The sequence below is a fragment of the Stegodyphus dumicola genome, chromosome 4 (assembly GCF_044657685.1).
Source record: "Stegodyphus dumicola isolate Sdum_Otavi_A_Nest chromosome 4, ASM4465768v1".
NCBI lineage: Eukaryota > Metazoa > Arthropoda > Arachnida > Araneae > Eresidae > Stegodyphus > Stegodyphus dumicola.
The window spans coordinates 40318185-40334484 of record NC_140771.1 but is presented as its reverse complement, the minus strand read 5'-3'; the positions used below and the strand labels follow the sequence as shown (position 1 = coordinate 40334484).

Here is a 16300-nt window from a genome sequence, read left to right as displayed (position 1 = left end):
TGACTGTAACTGATCTCTTCATAACTTTTGTTTGGAATAACAATTTCGACATGAAATAGATTTTATTTCTTTGAGAAGAATAATCAGTTTTCGAATGTATGAATACATTCGTTCTGTTCTTATTTTTTATTATTTAAAACTTTATGTGAAAGACAAGAAACACGTAATGCAAATTAATAACACTTTGCATGAAAGATAAGAAACATGTGATGTAAAGTAAAAAGTCAGCGAACTTTTGCATTTATTTAAGTGATAACAATGACATGCGAGATGCTTAGAAAGTGGCATGTATATTAAAAAGGAATATAAATATTAACAAGGGAGGAGGAGCCGGCTTGGGGAAAATGTCTTCGTGAAGGAATTTCAGAACTTAAAATTCGTGAAGAAATTTTTAAGGTCTCTTTTAAGATTGAAAGACTAGAATTTTGTAAGCCCAAATTAGAAATGCCTTGATTATTAATTTGCTTTTCTACACCAAGGCATTTAATAGACACGCGGGTTTGGGAAGTGTTATTATTCCATGAAGGGATATACTTATAATTTATCATACATGGTGCTTGGCAAACTGCAAGATTTCAGAAGTGTTGACATTAGACTTGAAATGAACTCTTAGGATGTATCTTTTAAACTAAAACTGTTAAAATAAAATTTATTGTTTAACTAACTACGCGATTTAAAAGCAGTGAGCGTAATGCTAGAAATTATTACCTTGTCTTGACACGGTGAAAGGTTTTCTATTAGAACTTCGTATTTTTCCTTCAAGGCTGCCCAGACGGTATAGTGGTTAGGGGAGCCGACTACTATACCAAACGGCCTGGGTACAAAAGTTCCTGAATCCGAATCCCGGAAATGGCATGGTTGTAACTGTCCTTCCCTTTCTACGAGGCAAAAGTGGCACCAATTATTAGGTGCTTCCATAATAAAGTGACCACCACTTTTGGCCTTAGCAGTGGCTAAAACGAAGTCGGCTGCAGGCTCGCCATTGGTTTAAAAAAATTTCTCCTTCAAAGATGAAAATTTAATGGTTACAATGGGGAGGGAGGTATTCAGCTTCAAGAATATAACAAAAAATTAAACTATAACAAAAGGGCGGTTTGGCGACAGCGATTGTGTGTGTGTGAAATTATATGAATTCAAAGGTTTAAAACCCAAGAAACTCCTAGGCGCAGTGAAACCAACACATTTTCTTATTTACACTTTTTAAAAATAATTAGAATTTGTATATTCAAAAATGTACGTATAAGTAACATACATGGAATAAGTATGATGAATCTTTTAAGATTTATTATACTTATAATGCACATATTTACAGCATACTAAAGTATTTTCATATTACATTTCATTTACGTTTTCATATTATATTTGGAAACGACTACTTGAATAAATAAAAAAGAAAATTAAAAAAAAAAGAAAAGAGCAGATAAAGATTTAGAACGAAAGGTTTATTGTTCAGTCTCAATTTCTAGCGCTATATTACCTTAGGCTATGTAACGTTAGCATTACATTTATTATTCATTTGGCTTTGCAAATACTACCATTCCACGAAGTACCGCTCATCATGAAGTTAGATAATCATAGATCGTTTTTTATTTAGGTAATCAGTAGACTTAAATTATGGATATAGGATATGAAAAGCTTGAATAACTAACTAACTATACACTCAGCTTTGAGAATATCTGACAAACAAATTCATTAAAACTAGCGCCAGCCATTCCGAAGCAAAAATCCTTAATGGCATTTGAAATAGCAACAAAAATGTCTCTTCTTTGTGAACTTGGCGCCATATAAATTACTTAAATAGGAATCGAAGTGGTGTCGCGCGGCTGCATATCCATTTTATTGCACCATTTTGATTAATCTCGCAGTCCTTCAGTGTTTTGAATGAGCAAAAAAGGCATGTCTCAAATTTTAATAATTTAAAAAAAAAAAAAAAAGCAAGTCTGTACAAAATCTAAATTGTTTGATTGAGGATCAGGGTTGCATAAAACCAAACAGATGTTATGGAGTGTGTTGTGACGTCAGGCTTCTCCATTACTGACGTTATAAATCGCACTGCTCGGGAACAATTTTTGTTCGTCAAAGAAATGGTCGACGAGGAAATACGTAAGTACCTAACATAGTTAACTGTTAATATCTACGCTATTTGTATAATTTATAAAAGGCATTTATAATAAAACCCATTATGTATCTTGATAGAGAATTTGCGGGCTCCTAACATCGAGATTTTTCTGAACATTTTTACCCCGCCACTACACTTTTTCTACATATTTCACATTAATCTTACACATAAATATTTCTGAATACTTGATATGAATTACTTAAATAAAAATTATATGAAATTCTTCATAATCCTACACAAAAATTTATTGTTCAATCACTTTTGTAAGCACTTCAGATTCTTCGCGTACTATTAAAAAATGAAAAACCTGTATGCGTGCTCGGAGGGCTGTAAAAAAGTCTTTGGCACGAAGAACCACCAAATTTTGAACAGATGTAGTTTCTGCACCCTAACGTGCCCCTCGAAGCGCGAATTTTATTATTTATTTATTTAAAATTTTGAACGAAATTAATTTTTGGTTAACAAATTAAAAGTGGCGTGTTGCCATTTCGCAAAGCGAGTGTAATCTCCACTGTTCTTCTCTTTAACCCCCCACCGTTCTTTTCTCTTTTTTAATAACCCCAATTACAATAATGCTCTAGTTCCAGACGAGATAGTTTCTGTTGCAACGCCAATCAGAACAAAACAAGGGACGGAACGCACTTAATCGTCTTCATGCTATTCTGCAACGATTTAATCTGTTTATTATTAGTTAAACGGTTATGTATTTTATTTAATTTCTAGGTTTAATCTATTTGTTTATTAACTAACAAACAAGTGAAATAAATGTAGTTCTTAACATTTTTTTTACGTGTTTAAATACTGTACCTAACTGATATAAAAAATTATTTAATTCATAACTAGTTAATAATTTTACGAACTTCTCCCCAGTTTTTTTATCTAGTTTATAAAACATTTTTCTAGTGTCACATTGATATACTTAAATAGCTTCATCACCTTTTAATTTTTTTTTAGTAGCAAATCTTCTTTAAAGCGTTATATTGTAAATTGTAGAAGAAACATTGTTATAGTGTAAAAACAAATTCGAAGTTAATCTCTTTCTGGAAACGTGCCGATCGTAATTGAAGTTTAAAAAAATGTGTGTCATAATAACAATGTAACCACTTGCGAGCGCAGTCTTCGGTCTGGCATGCGTATATCTACAGTCTAAATGCACAACAGGCCGAAGAAAAACCGCTTCAAAATAAATTACCCGCAAATTTACAATTATTATACAGACTCAAGTCAAATAATAATAGCAACAAAATCAAAATTTAGAATTTAGCCTGTCTCTAACCTTCCAAGCGCTTGAATGATATCTGTAATTATGTTAAGTCGACCGTGAAACGTTTCTTTAACCTCCACTGTATTTTTTCTCTTTTTTTAATAGCTCCAATTACAGTAACGCCCTAGTTCGAGATGAGATACTTCAATCAAAACAAAAGCAAGAAACAGAATGCACTTAATCTTCTTGACGCTTTTTTGTATGCGATTTGTACATAACTGTTTTCAATAAAAAGATACTAAGGAGTTACGTACATCCTGAGGAACGATATAAAATTTTACCCATAACAAGACTATTGCGCAGATACCATCTTTTCAGCAAGGTTGACAGTGATGATCAAAAACAGCAGTTTATCATGTCATCGAAAAAGATATTTTAATTTGCTGGCTTTCTCGTATTTTTGTTAGCGTTGTAGGATTTTCAATCAAATTTGTAAATTGACAATTTCTTTGTGACACTGTTTGCTTTCATTAAAATAACGGAGCAGGGGAAAGCACATATCCTAAATAAACAATAGAATGTTCATTTGATTTGTTCTACATTCTCATTAGAAAAAAAAATAAGCGCGTATTTTTAAATATATCATTAAAAAAAATCTGTGCTTTGAAAACTTCAGATTACGATCTAACACTTGAAACATTTATCAATAAAATTTTAAAAGTTAAAAAATAATTAAAAGAATAAAAATACAAAAACAATAACTATTAAAAAGAAATTGCAATCAGAGTTTGGCATGCAGATTTCCTTTTAGCACCTAAAACAATTTTAAGGTCCTGTTAGTAGAAGAAACTACACACCAGAACTTGAAGATATAAGGATACAAAATCTTGTATTTAAGATGAATTGTTCAGAAAGACGGAACCAAGTCATAGATACAAAAAAGAAATGATATTACTTCAAGTTAACTCCACCTAAAGACTTGCGTAATAAACAAAAGACTTTGAGATTTATTTTACTGGATTTAGTATACAGGAGGCATGCAATTATAACAAATATTTCCCTCAAGTGTCAATACTAAAAATTTATATTTTTTCTAAGGCAAGAAATTCGCAAAATGATACAAACAAAAAAACAGTAGCTCCCAAAATGTACAAAATAAATTGTAAATTAATAATAATAATAAAATCATTCCCCCTGCCCCCCCCAAAAAAAATTCTGAAAGGATTCAGATTTTAATACTCATCCAAAAGGGCTTGTTAAATTTTGCGCTCTCGCTGCTCGCAGTCTACCAGTCTGTTGTTGCACTTACTCGTGCTAAGACAATTTTTTTTTTTTTTTTTTCTTTTTTCTTTTCAGCTTTATTATTAAACATGATTTTTTTTTTCGCGCTTACCCCATATACATTTCAAGAGCTAAATTACAAAGATTTTAAAAGCAAAATACGTTTAGAATTCCCGATGCAGCGTTGAGTGTTGGTACAAATTTTTCTATTTTTTTCAGTATTTTCTCAATTTATCATAGCAATGCTCAGTTTAATAAGATTGCCTGCAAAATTTGTGTGTGTTTTTTTATTAACGTTTGTGTTAATTTCATTTATCAAATATCAAATTCTTCGCAATTACGCCGCATAAAATTCGATTCAACAGCAAAATTACAAAATGTTTAAAAAGAAGCGTACGTTTCGAATTTCCGATAGACACTCTCGCGCGATGAAGTTAAAAAATGTTTCTTTCCGTACAGTGTTGCAAATGTTCCGTTTCAGATTGTTGATTTTGTTAATAAAAAATTCATTAAAGGTTTACATAATATAAAATTCGGGTTTCCATGTGTACATATTCGAGTTGAGGATTACATTATTCAAAAGTTGGTGGCTCTAGGTACCGTCGTTTTTTAACAATGCGAGGAACATAAATACATACAAATTCTCCATTATTTCAACTCTTTAAAAATAATATAATATTTAAAAATAATATTTGGTATCAATATTTGGTAAGTGACAAAGCCGTTTATCGTCGACGACGCAAAATCAGTTTCGAGACTGATAGCTTATTTGAGCTTTAAATAAATAAATAAACTGAATTATGAAACCTGTTGTAGTCTGACTAATCACATCAGAAGCTCCATTAACTGTAGTCACTATATATGAACACTACATATAAGTAATAATTTAAAGTCGTTGACGCAGAAGAGAACATTATAATGGAGCTCGATGCATAGAGATGGTGTAGCAGTCATGGCTGACCGGTTAGTATTTTTTATTTTTACCCACAAATATTTTCAAGCAAACACAGATAAATTTGTGAAGTTAGCGCCCCTATTTCTGAAGAATTACACTGGTACCTTTCAAATTTCTAAACTATATTTGAAGAAAGAAGGAGCAAAAGACATTAGCAAGTTGACAGCTGAAAATTCAGACAGAAAGAATACAAGTGTTCAAGATGAAAATTCGTTTCAGAATGAATAAGTTTTGGCTTAGCTCCATTCTGATTACTTAATTTTAACTTTCAATTTCCAAATTTGAGACTATTTAATGGTTGAAGTGTTACGTAAATATCTGCGCCATCGGCTTTATGCAAGAATCATATGACACGAGCTAATTTTGAAATGTTGCAGTTCAGAGCGATTTATTAGGAGAAGTTACTGTTTTTAGAAAATAAAGGGAGAACTGCCAAATTAAAATAATGAAATGAAATTAAAATTTGCAGAATTAAGGAACCATTGCAAATTAAATTAGAATTTTGGTTTACACTTCTTTTTCTTGCATATACGTACATAGGCACACACCCAACGCTATGTCCACAAATTCCTTATCCAGCTTTTACTTTTGCAACCGTTAGTCGTAGATATATACTTCGAATTACGAAGTTTCAAATGACGTAAAGATTCTTGTTATTTTTAAATTTAGACATCAGTTTTGTCAAAATTACAAAATATCGTTTCTCCGGTCTCTATACTTAAATTTGGGAAAATGTTACATTTCTTATAAAAAAGAAAACATAAAAACGTTGATTCTCGAACGACAAAAATTGACCGAGATTCGACTTTCAAGTCGAGCATGATATTCGGGAGGAGGACCATACACAAACTGAAGAGCGAAATGTTTGCATTTATACTCAAGTAAAAATAAAACATCATTTAGAAACATGTTTCTGATGCCAGGAGATTAAGGAACAAGCCATTTCTAAGCGGATTACAGTAAAAACTCTTAATTAATATAATTCTTTTTCAAAATTCACAGAATCTTATAGAATTTGCGTTCTATAAAATACTGACAAATAATAATCATACGAGCTGTATAGCCAACTATTACTATTGTTATTTGCAATGATTACAAATGTAATATATTGGTAGTTTAATTGTTTTTTAAAGTTTACCAAGTTATGCCTTTGAAGCAATGAGAATATTAATAACGCACTTTTAGACTTTGTAAACTTCCAAAATAGTTGTGTGAAAATTCTTTCGGCCTACTAGATGTAACGAAATTATAAACTGAAGAAGTTAGTAAATCACAGAAGAATATCAGTGTATGGAATTTAAAGGAAAAAAAAAAAAAAAAAAAACAACCACGAATTTTCTGATTTATTTACTAACCGACCCCTTAAATGCAATAAGAATGACGTAAGAAATAGCCAGTTGTAAAGTTAAATATCTTGGTCAATTTTTGCCTTACGGGAATCAGTTTTTAGGCTTTATTTTTTTATAAGGAATATAACTTTCCTAAATATCGGTTTCTATAAAATTGGATAACTCTCTGGCACCACGCTGCCTTAATCGCTTTTAATACATTACGACAAAATCTTTATCTATAATTCAGGTTTCATCTAATTCTGAACCATTATTAACACGCCTCTTTTGAAATGATTTATTTGGTTGTACAAATGATTAATAAAAATTTAACATTTACTAGATTGACCAGACAAGCTTTGGTTTAAGTGACACATACAGGTAAATCTTGTTGACCTATAAAGTTAATTGCAACATTTTTATTTATTATATTAAGACAGTCAAGACAATGTTGCAATGATTACAGCTAAATACGTTCTTAATTTACATTCCAGTCATCAGCATAGGCTAAGGGTAAAAAAATAAGAAACACGAAAGTCTAATTTTACCCTGAAGAAAATTTCTGATGTTTGCCTTAACATCTATCATGTCAAGCATATCTTACTTTCGCCTTACTATAAATGGGTTAAAATGGCAAGTAGACTATATTTTAAAGGAATCTTTTTAAAACTGAATAAAGAGAAACAAATTTTTCTGTAACATGAATACTGCACTACAAAAGTGAATGAAATAACCATTTTCAATTCAGCAGAAAGTGCTTTTATAATCGGCATATTTTCTTGCATTTATTTAAAAGAAATTTATCTTTAAAACTAAAATGAAATGGATCCTGAAAAAAAAAAAAAAAAAAAAAAAAAAAAAAAAAAAAAAAAGGAACTGGCGATTTAAGTTAATATTCAATACAATTGTTGGATTGCTAATTACTGTAAATGAAGTAATTAAATAACTGTAAAACTCCTTATTTTTAGTGCCCTTCCCTAAAAGCACTTTACATAAGTGAAGCCTTTTGTCACTGCTTCACTTGGTTTAATTAATTACGGTTAAGCATGCTAGAGCAATTTCGAAAGGATTGGATTATAGCATAGCACACAAGAGCTATCTGTCTCAAGGAAAGGATGACTTCGCGAATGACTTTTCAAGAGAAACTGGCTTGTATTCACATTTCTCATCCAGAAAACCGGGAAAACTATGCTGACAGCCCGTTAGCCGGAATTTGAAAGTCGAGTCAAAGAATGGTGTTCAGCTGTCTTATCACTCGGTCACTGGTGGGTCCTGTTTTCGAAGGGGAGGAATGCTTTCCTGGGAAACTTCCTAAAAGAAATAGTCTCATATCCACTTAATGACTTTTGTCATAGCTTCTTAGCGAGATTTATATATTAAATCTGGAAACTTACATGACGATTGTTCTATGGTACTGCAGGAATCCTGTGTTACTTTTATATTAATCTTAGGAAATGATAGAATATTATATTTATACTGATGAAATATTTTAATGCACGTTTTCTAAATTCCTTTTACTTTTGTAAAAGAAAAATATAACCTTTATAAACAGCGGCAATTAATAAATGATACCGGCGATATTGTCCGAAGCAAGAAGATTTCCTTTTAGTAATTCAAGTTGCAAAACAAAGTGTTACTGTTTCTTTCACCACTTGCGGTTAAAACAACTAGAAAATTTAAAATTTAATATTTCCCCTTTTCTTGAAAATGAATGTGTAATAAGTACTAAAGTTTACCATTTATAACCAATATCCTGTCTATTGTTGTTTACAAAATCGATTAGCATAAAATACAAGTTCCATAGGCACCTTTCAGAATGCCTCACGTTCCAAGTAACTGCAATTACTCCACATGCTAGGAGCGAATTAATGAGATGTTAGAGTCATCGCGGAGGTATATTAAGTCAGTTACGATACGACTTTAGCTTTATTTACTGAAATGTCACTGAAACGCATTTTCTGGGGTCTGCAGAATATTTCGTTAAATGTTCATTACAGCTTAACTATGGGAAAAGGAGATTAAAATATCTAGAACCTGGAGGATTGTTCACTAAACTAATTGTATAAATCGTTTATACACTGTGAGAAATGGCACTGGCCTGTTAGTGATCATTATCAACACGAGCGAACATTACATATATGAAATAAAGGGATGCAGATGCTCTGCCGTAAAATCCACTAACGTCGATCAGTCATTTAAGACATATTGCATCAAAAGATCCTTGTACATTCAAATAAAACGCGCCTCACCTTATGACAAAAACATCGCTAACTTTACATACCATACTGCTAATAGCATGGATCCAACGCTTCTTGCAGCCATCTTCTTATAAGAACAATATACGTTTCTACTCAGGACAACTAAAAACATGATACATTCGACCCGATTCACTATGCCAGTTATTCACAGACCATCACCGATCTTTTTTGGCCCACATCTGATTTTTTGTTTTGTTTGTTTTACCAATAATGATATCTGTGTTTGTTAATGATTTTAAAACTTAAGATTTCACACTGCATACAGCGTTGACTGATGGTTTGACGGTATCGGCACTGAACTGATATATTTATTTAGTTCAAGGAAGGATATATCTGAATGATTAACATCCGGCATTTGCGATTCCATTATTACGCCTTTGGTTGACGCAGTTTTCATGTCCCGTAAACGGTTGTCTAGAATTTTTATATTCACAGCATATTATTCCTACTGTCTATCATGAAAACTACTTCAGACAAAGTGCCCTCAATTAAGGGATAATAAATCACACACACGATCATGCTTATCAAACCTACAATAAAGTACTCACGAACTGCTAAGTCATACATCACTGTTTGACTGAAAACATTTCACAGAAAAGTTAGCAGGCAAAAACTTTCAAGAAAATACAATTACTGGTTGTTCAATTTTGACGCTTTAAGCTCTCTAAGCGGGATGATGGATGACTTGTTAAAATATTGAAACGGAATAGATTTAGTAGTTTATTGTATTTTGATTATGGTAAGAGGGTCATTCGGTAAAAGCAAGAAACAGAACTATGCATGGAAGGTTGCTTTTCATGCTTTACACCAAGTTGAGAACTAGTAAAAAAAGTCTTGCAATAAGCAAAGTAATGAATGACAAAAGTTTGAACTAATTAGAAACTAATTAGCCGTGGATTGCTTGTCAGCGGTGTAATGTCACTTTTAGCTACGAGAAAAGACTTCCTATAGCTTTGCGTTCCACTCTATAACCTCTCTCAATAGTTGTAACAATGTGCCGAACTTTATTGTATATTTGTTTTATTTTTGAGTAATCGCTGTTCAAGATTTTTGTTGCGCCGATAGGGCAAACGACTCGTTGTGGAGACTTCGATGTACTTAAAAACTGTGACATATATTGAGTACTTCTCCAACACTTTTGTTGTATCACAACGTAAGAATTACAAGCTATTTGACCTGTTTCACAAGCTATTTAACATACTTATTATTCTACACCACTTGTTGACGTTTGCCCATGCTCTGTATCACAGTATTCAAGTAAAAGTCACGTCCGTACGACATGCATGCAACATGCCAAAAATTTACTTTATCACACAACGACCTTGTAACTCGCATATGCTTCAGATGAATGCATGGCTGCAAATATTTCAAAAACGCTCGCGACTTATATACGTCCTGTTTTGAGGTTTGTGGGCGACTACGAAATGACATTTTTTATACCCGTTCGATCCTCCCTGAAAGTTTCGTAGCGGTTGCCATCAGGAACTCATCCAGCTTTCCTTGTTCAGTAAATCTTCTGCGATTCGTGGTTTTACATTCGCACCAGTTCTGAAATCATTTACAAAGCTTTCGTCGCCAGTTCTGCATGGCAGTAACTATCACTGCGAGGATAAAATCTGTAAATTTGAATATTTTCATTAACCAGATTTTATTCCCACCAAAACTAAGTCCAATTTAGTTCCATCTTCTCCCTGTGATTAACATGCAAATGCACGTCTAAGTATTTTGCTGCTGGTGGTGTTTTTGTTACCAGTCCTTTTGATCTGAATTTAATCTGATCTCGAATTCTGTCGTGGCATAGAAGCCAGGGTTTGGTCAACACACTGGCCGCCTTTATAAATGATACTATGAGTTTGATGGAGAATACTCCCAAGGATAGATAGATCCTTGGTTATCCTACACTTCTTCTTCTACTACTACAAGCTCTCGAGGGGACTTTCGACTAGACGGTATTTTAAGAGCCCCGTTGCTAGAAATATACTAGACATTTACAATTATTTATACTTTCTTCGGGACAGGAACACGGGTCCAACGATAAGGCAGCTGGCACCACTAGCTACCATATCTATCAAGATAGCTAGTTTTGCTGACTTGTTGTTGATTTTTTTTCCAATGGCGGGCACTTGGCTATGTTGGCATCGGACGCTCCTAATAGGTGAGCCACCTTTGTCTCCTATGAAGGGACAGACAATTACACTCATGCCTTCTCCGGGATTCGAACCCGGGCAGTCAGGCTCCCTTAACCACTATACCGTCTGGGCGGCACTTGTTGTTTAACTTGTTATGCCAAAGCGTGTGAAGACTAATAGTCTAAGGGAGGAAGGGATGCTTGTTCGTGGAGGACTTTACTACGTCCTTAACAAGAATATGCTTCAAACGTTTCAAAGCGGTAACTATAAAAAGTCTGCATTTTCTTTGTTTCAGGTAGTAAACTAATCCAAATACTCCAGTATTTCTCCATACAGATTGCAATCGCAATTTATTACACATCTTGATTTTGCCTTCAAAATTTATATCTGCTATCCTTGAGACTAAAAATATTTTCTTAGTGCTAAATATGAATTATTTTTTTAATACTGCAGCTAAGCAAACTGATTATGTAGCATTATCTCCAGAGCGATCTTGTAACAATACTCTTTCGGCAAACTGAGCTTTTTGCCTGAAAGCCTTCGCGAATATAAAAGAGAACAGGTAGCAGTTTGCCATGCAGTCAATATCTGAACTCGAAGACTAAATACAATCATCATCAAGAATTAAACTGGCAGTGCATATGTCTGAAATGCATAAATTTAGAAATATTTGTTGGCAGGTTTTAACAGTATTAATACAAAAATTGTGTTAATATTTTCACAAAAAAGAGCATTATAGTGTACATATAATTAATTATTTATAATGGTGTCAGTCATAAAAAAGTCATATGAGAAGTTAAACTTGAAAACATACTTTTAACAAATTGTAATATTTTCCAAGATTACTGCCACGTATAGTTTTGACTGTATACGAACGTAATTCAAATATAGTAGAATTTTACTCGTTTTTGTCTTTCTATCCTTATTTTTATATCAGCAGCGTATCTCGGAAGTTTCCGGAACTGAAGTATTTCAAAAGAAATTGGAAAGGTACCGAAAAAAGAATGTTGCGAATAAGCTTATCGTATGCAAATGCTTGACTGATGTATGTCTTGTTTATGTAAGGAATTCCCCGAGAGGTGAATATCATTTCAAAGGCTTCCCCCCCCCCCAAAAAAAAAAGGTAAAAACTTGAAAAACGTTGTAATAGCAGATAAATATAAATATTACGAGGATAAACAACCTCTAAAATAAGTTTTAATGAATTCTCATTTCGGAGTACCGCTCCTACCTCAACGTTTTCACGGATGGATTCATTCATGTTGCAAATTTATTAATCTAATTGTTAGAATGGTACTAAATAATTACAAAATAACTAATCTGAATTATTTTTAATTGCATGTTTTATTTCAGTTGTTTTCTTTTCTTGTTCAAGTCGAATCTTAAACTTTTAACCTGATTCTAAGGATCAGATTTGACATTTTTATAACTTTTATTTATTTATTAAATTAAAGTGTAACAAAAGTTTGTGAAAACAATGGTATATTTCGCAGGAATGTTTTTCAAAAATCCATATAAATCCCCCCTTTTTCCCCAATTTGGCGGTGAATTTTCTCCCGATTTGTCATTTAAGATGAAACGAATCATACCAAAATTTCGGTTTTTGTAGCGTCGAATAAATGGAAAAATAATCTTCCGGGAATATCTAAATTAATTTATCCAAATCTGGCGGTAATTGTTACTGTTAACAGTATTAGATTTTTATAACAAAAGACTGATTCTTCCATTGTTAACGTACTCACAATTTTAAGTAATGATAAGCTGGATATCTAAATCAAATAGAAATTTTAATGAATGTAATTTTGAAGGAGTAATATTCATACTTCCTGAAGTAGTGGTTTTATTTATTACTTTTTGCAGTCTATAACCAAAAAGAGTATCATAAAATTCATAAAAATTTTTAAATTACACTGTTTTAATTATTCAATGCATTAAAGGTAAAAAGTAATTTTTTGGCTATTATATTATTCTTGATCATATATAATTGAAATTTAAATCATCGAGCTCCCACATACAAATTGTGTGAGAAGATTAACTTAGTTTCAAAGAACATTGGAAGCAGTAGTATACAAATGACATACATGACAACGATTACATTAAACACAGTTTAATTTTCTTTGGCGATTTTAATTTAAAAATCATTTACTGTTTCCATTTACATTTTTAGTTAAATATAACCAATTCATGATATCTAATTTTTTAAATTTTTAGTGCATTTATTTAAGCAGTGTAATTTAAAAGATTATACATTTTTTCTTTAATTTTCCACATAAGAATTAAAAAAAAAAAGACAAAAAATATTTATTTACAGTAAATAACAACAAACAATTTACAATAAATAATCTCCCCCCCCCCTTAAGAAAATATTTTTCTAGAAAAAAAAGGTCGACTTAAGTACTTGCAATTCTAATAAACAAATTATTACGTAACATAAGAAAACTAATTATTCCAAATAACTTTTACAAATATTCTCGAATGGAGTAACATTGGTAACATGTATAGATTTTTTAACGCGCATTGCTTCGTATAATACAAAAATAATAAAACGATAAATAATCTGCTAATTTTTGTTTCTAAACATTTCACGGGTGAAAAAAAATGACTTGAAAAGGTGAAGGTGTACGAATAGCAGCTGTAAACCTAAAAATATGCACAGCGCTTCACACATGAAGATATGTAATACCAATCCACACTTCAATCAAAAAAAAAAAAATCTTACCTTTCTCGAAGTTCTTTCAGTTTCACCACTGCGTCCGCAATGGATGTAATATGCTGGTCTTGGTCGCATGGCTGATTATCTGTCATTTCAGTGCACAGAATAACCCGAAGCGAAATGATTCCAAACAAAATTTGATTATATGTGGATCGATGTCCGAAGGACCACTCCAATATTTTTGCGCAGGAAAAAAAAAATAATAATAATAATAACGAAACTAAATAAGTTTAAGTAATCGAGACGGATGTAATAATGATTTGGCGCTTACATATTAAATTGTCATAGCAAAATCAACAAAACCTTGCGCTAAAGTAAGGAATAGTTTTTCAGTTCAGCATGACAACAAACAGCAGACGACCCGCGCAACCTGTTTCAACGAATTTATATCGATTAAGTTTCTGTCGGTATCTCGGAAACAACTCGGTCTACAGGCTGCATTTAAAATTTCAGTCATTTAAATAAAAGGAACTTCAAAAATGCATTTAAAAAGCGCTGAATATTTTTTTTTTTTCGCCTCCGAAAGAAGATATCCCGAAGTGATAACAGAAGTAGAAATCCGTTAACACTGATGCTCAAGAACGGAATGAGCAGAAAATGACAACTAGCACTGAAAATCGCTGCTCATCGCCAACCATCCACACAAAATCGCCAAGTTGGGCGAAAACAATTTTTTAGGTGGAAGTTCCACTTACCTTAATATATTCGGCAAACCTGTTCCGCGAGCATGTTTCTTTTCTGGGCAAAAAGATCAGTGGAAGTTCCTTCGTGGCTCTCTGTTCGGGAAATAGCTCATATTTCCTCAGATGTGGGTAATAACGTATAAATGTGACACGCTGAAGATATAACAATTACTTTGGAGAAAAAGCTCATCTTTTAATGGCAAATTCATTTTTACTTAAGATTCATGGTTATTATTTTCATCACTTCTTTCAGTTAATTCATTGTTGTCGCGTTAGGTTAAGCCAGGTGCAATAAAGTTGAATTAAGATAATATAAAATTTATTGACAACTAATTAACATGGTAAGACGTTTTGTGCAGGAAAGGTTGAGTAACAAAATCCTGTGTCATAAACCATTTATTAATATTATTATTTCATTTACTTCACAAACCATTTGAGTTTTGATTGAGTATGACAAAGCACAGGGGGCCACAGGAAGGCCTATTTACTTGGGTGACCAAGCTATAATAAAAATATTTCTTCTTTCTTTTATTCATCTAACTATCAACAAGCCGCAGGCGATCAAACACAGATACATCTTTTTCAAGAGTGAGAGGGAGGAACTACAGATTTTTTTTTTTCGCTCCTGAAAAAAAGAGCTCTGTCTGATTATCCTTGAAAATTAAGCTGAAATAAGATTGCTATTTATACCTAATTTTTAACAATTTAAGTTTTACTCTGGCGTGTTTCTCTTCCTATTTCATTAATATGCCAGTCAGCTTAAGAGAAATTTTCTTAATAGATAGAAATTCTCTACATCACTTCAAGTTCTACCATCATTATTTATTTGAAAAATAAAGCTTAAAATCAGAACACGGAGGCAAATTTTCCAAAGTAATACATTAAAACAAAACCCTAAAAATAAATTATTTACCAAAATCCAGTTATTATAACGGTAAAGAAAAGCTATATTAAATGATGTATAAAAATTATATCGAAAAATTAAAATTACTCGGAAGAGTCACAATCCGCGTAAACTTTAAAATACATGGGGAAATACCAATTACTAAAAGAAAAAGCTTTTCCTCCCTTCGAAATTTCTCCGCCCCCTATGCAGTTTAGTTTTATATTTATCGGGTTATATAGAGTAATGGCCGAGTGCATAAGGAAACTAAACACTGGTTTACGACCTAATTTTCACATCTCGACTAATGATCTCGTCAAATGCGATTTTCCACAAGTTTAACAAGAATGCAAGCCGGTTTGGCTTAAAAAGTACTCCGCGAAAGCTCACTTTCTTTAGGTAGACAACCCTTATGTGTTTTGTCTAAATTAATTGGCCTGATCTAAGCTCACCTGCATAAATAACGAACCTGAATAAAATTAACTACGGAGTTTCCAAATTTCTTTCGATTCACGGCTTTTTGAGTCAAAATTAGAAGGTTCAGTAGTAAACTGGCCTCGCCACAAAATGATAATTTTACAGGAGAAAAGGACGCAAGAAGAAGAAGAATGGAATATTAAGTCATTTAAAATTAGACAAAACAGCAGTGTTATTCTGACGTAAATTTTAAATAAAACTCTACCGCTTTCGAGGATCCTTCTTCTTCAGGAGCAAAAAAGTTCTGTTAAATTATTATGTCATTAATAA

General features: G+C 32.4%; 1 protein-coding gene across 11 annotated transcripts in view; it reads right to left on the bottom strand.

Moving 5' to 3' along the window:
- The window catches only part of LOC118186247 (uncharacterized), a 303304-nt gene that overhangs the window by 120693 nt on the left and 166311 nt on the right, over nt 1–16300 (bottom strand). Inside the window, exon 1 of one of the 11 annotated variants that reach the window (XM_035356339.2) lies at nt 13994–14575. The exons of the other annotated variants lie outside the window; for them this stretch is intronic. Coding sequence (XP_035212230.1) covers nt 13994–14079 — 86 coding nt within the window. The 5' untranslated portion in view covers nt 14080–14575. Of the gene's footprint in view, nt 1–13993; nt 14576–16300 lie in introns of those variants that run through there. 11 annotated transcript variants of the gene reach the window in all.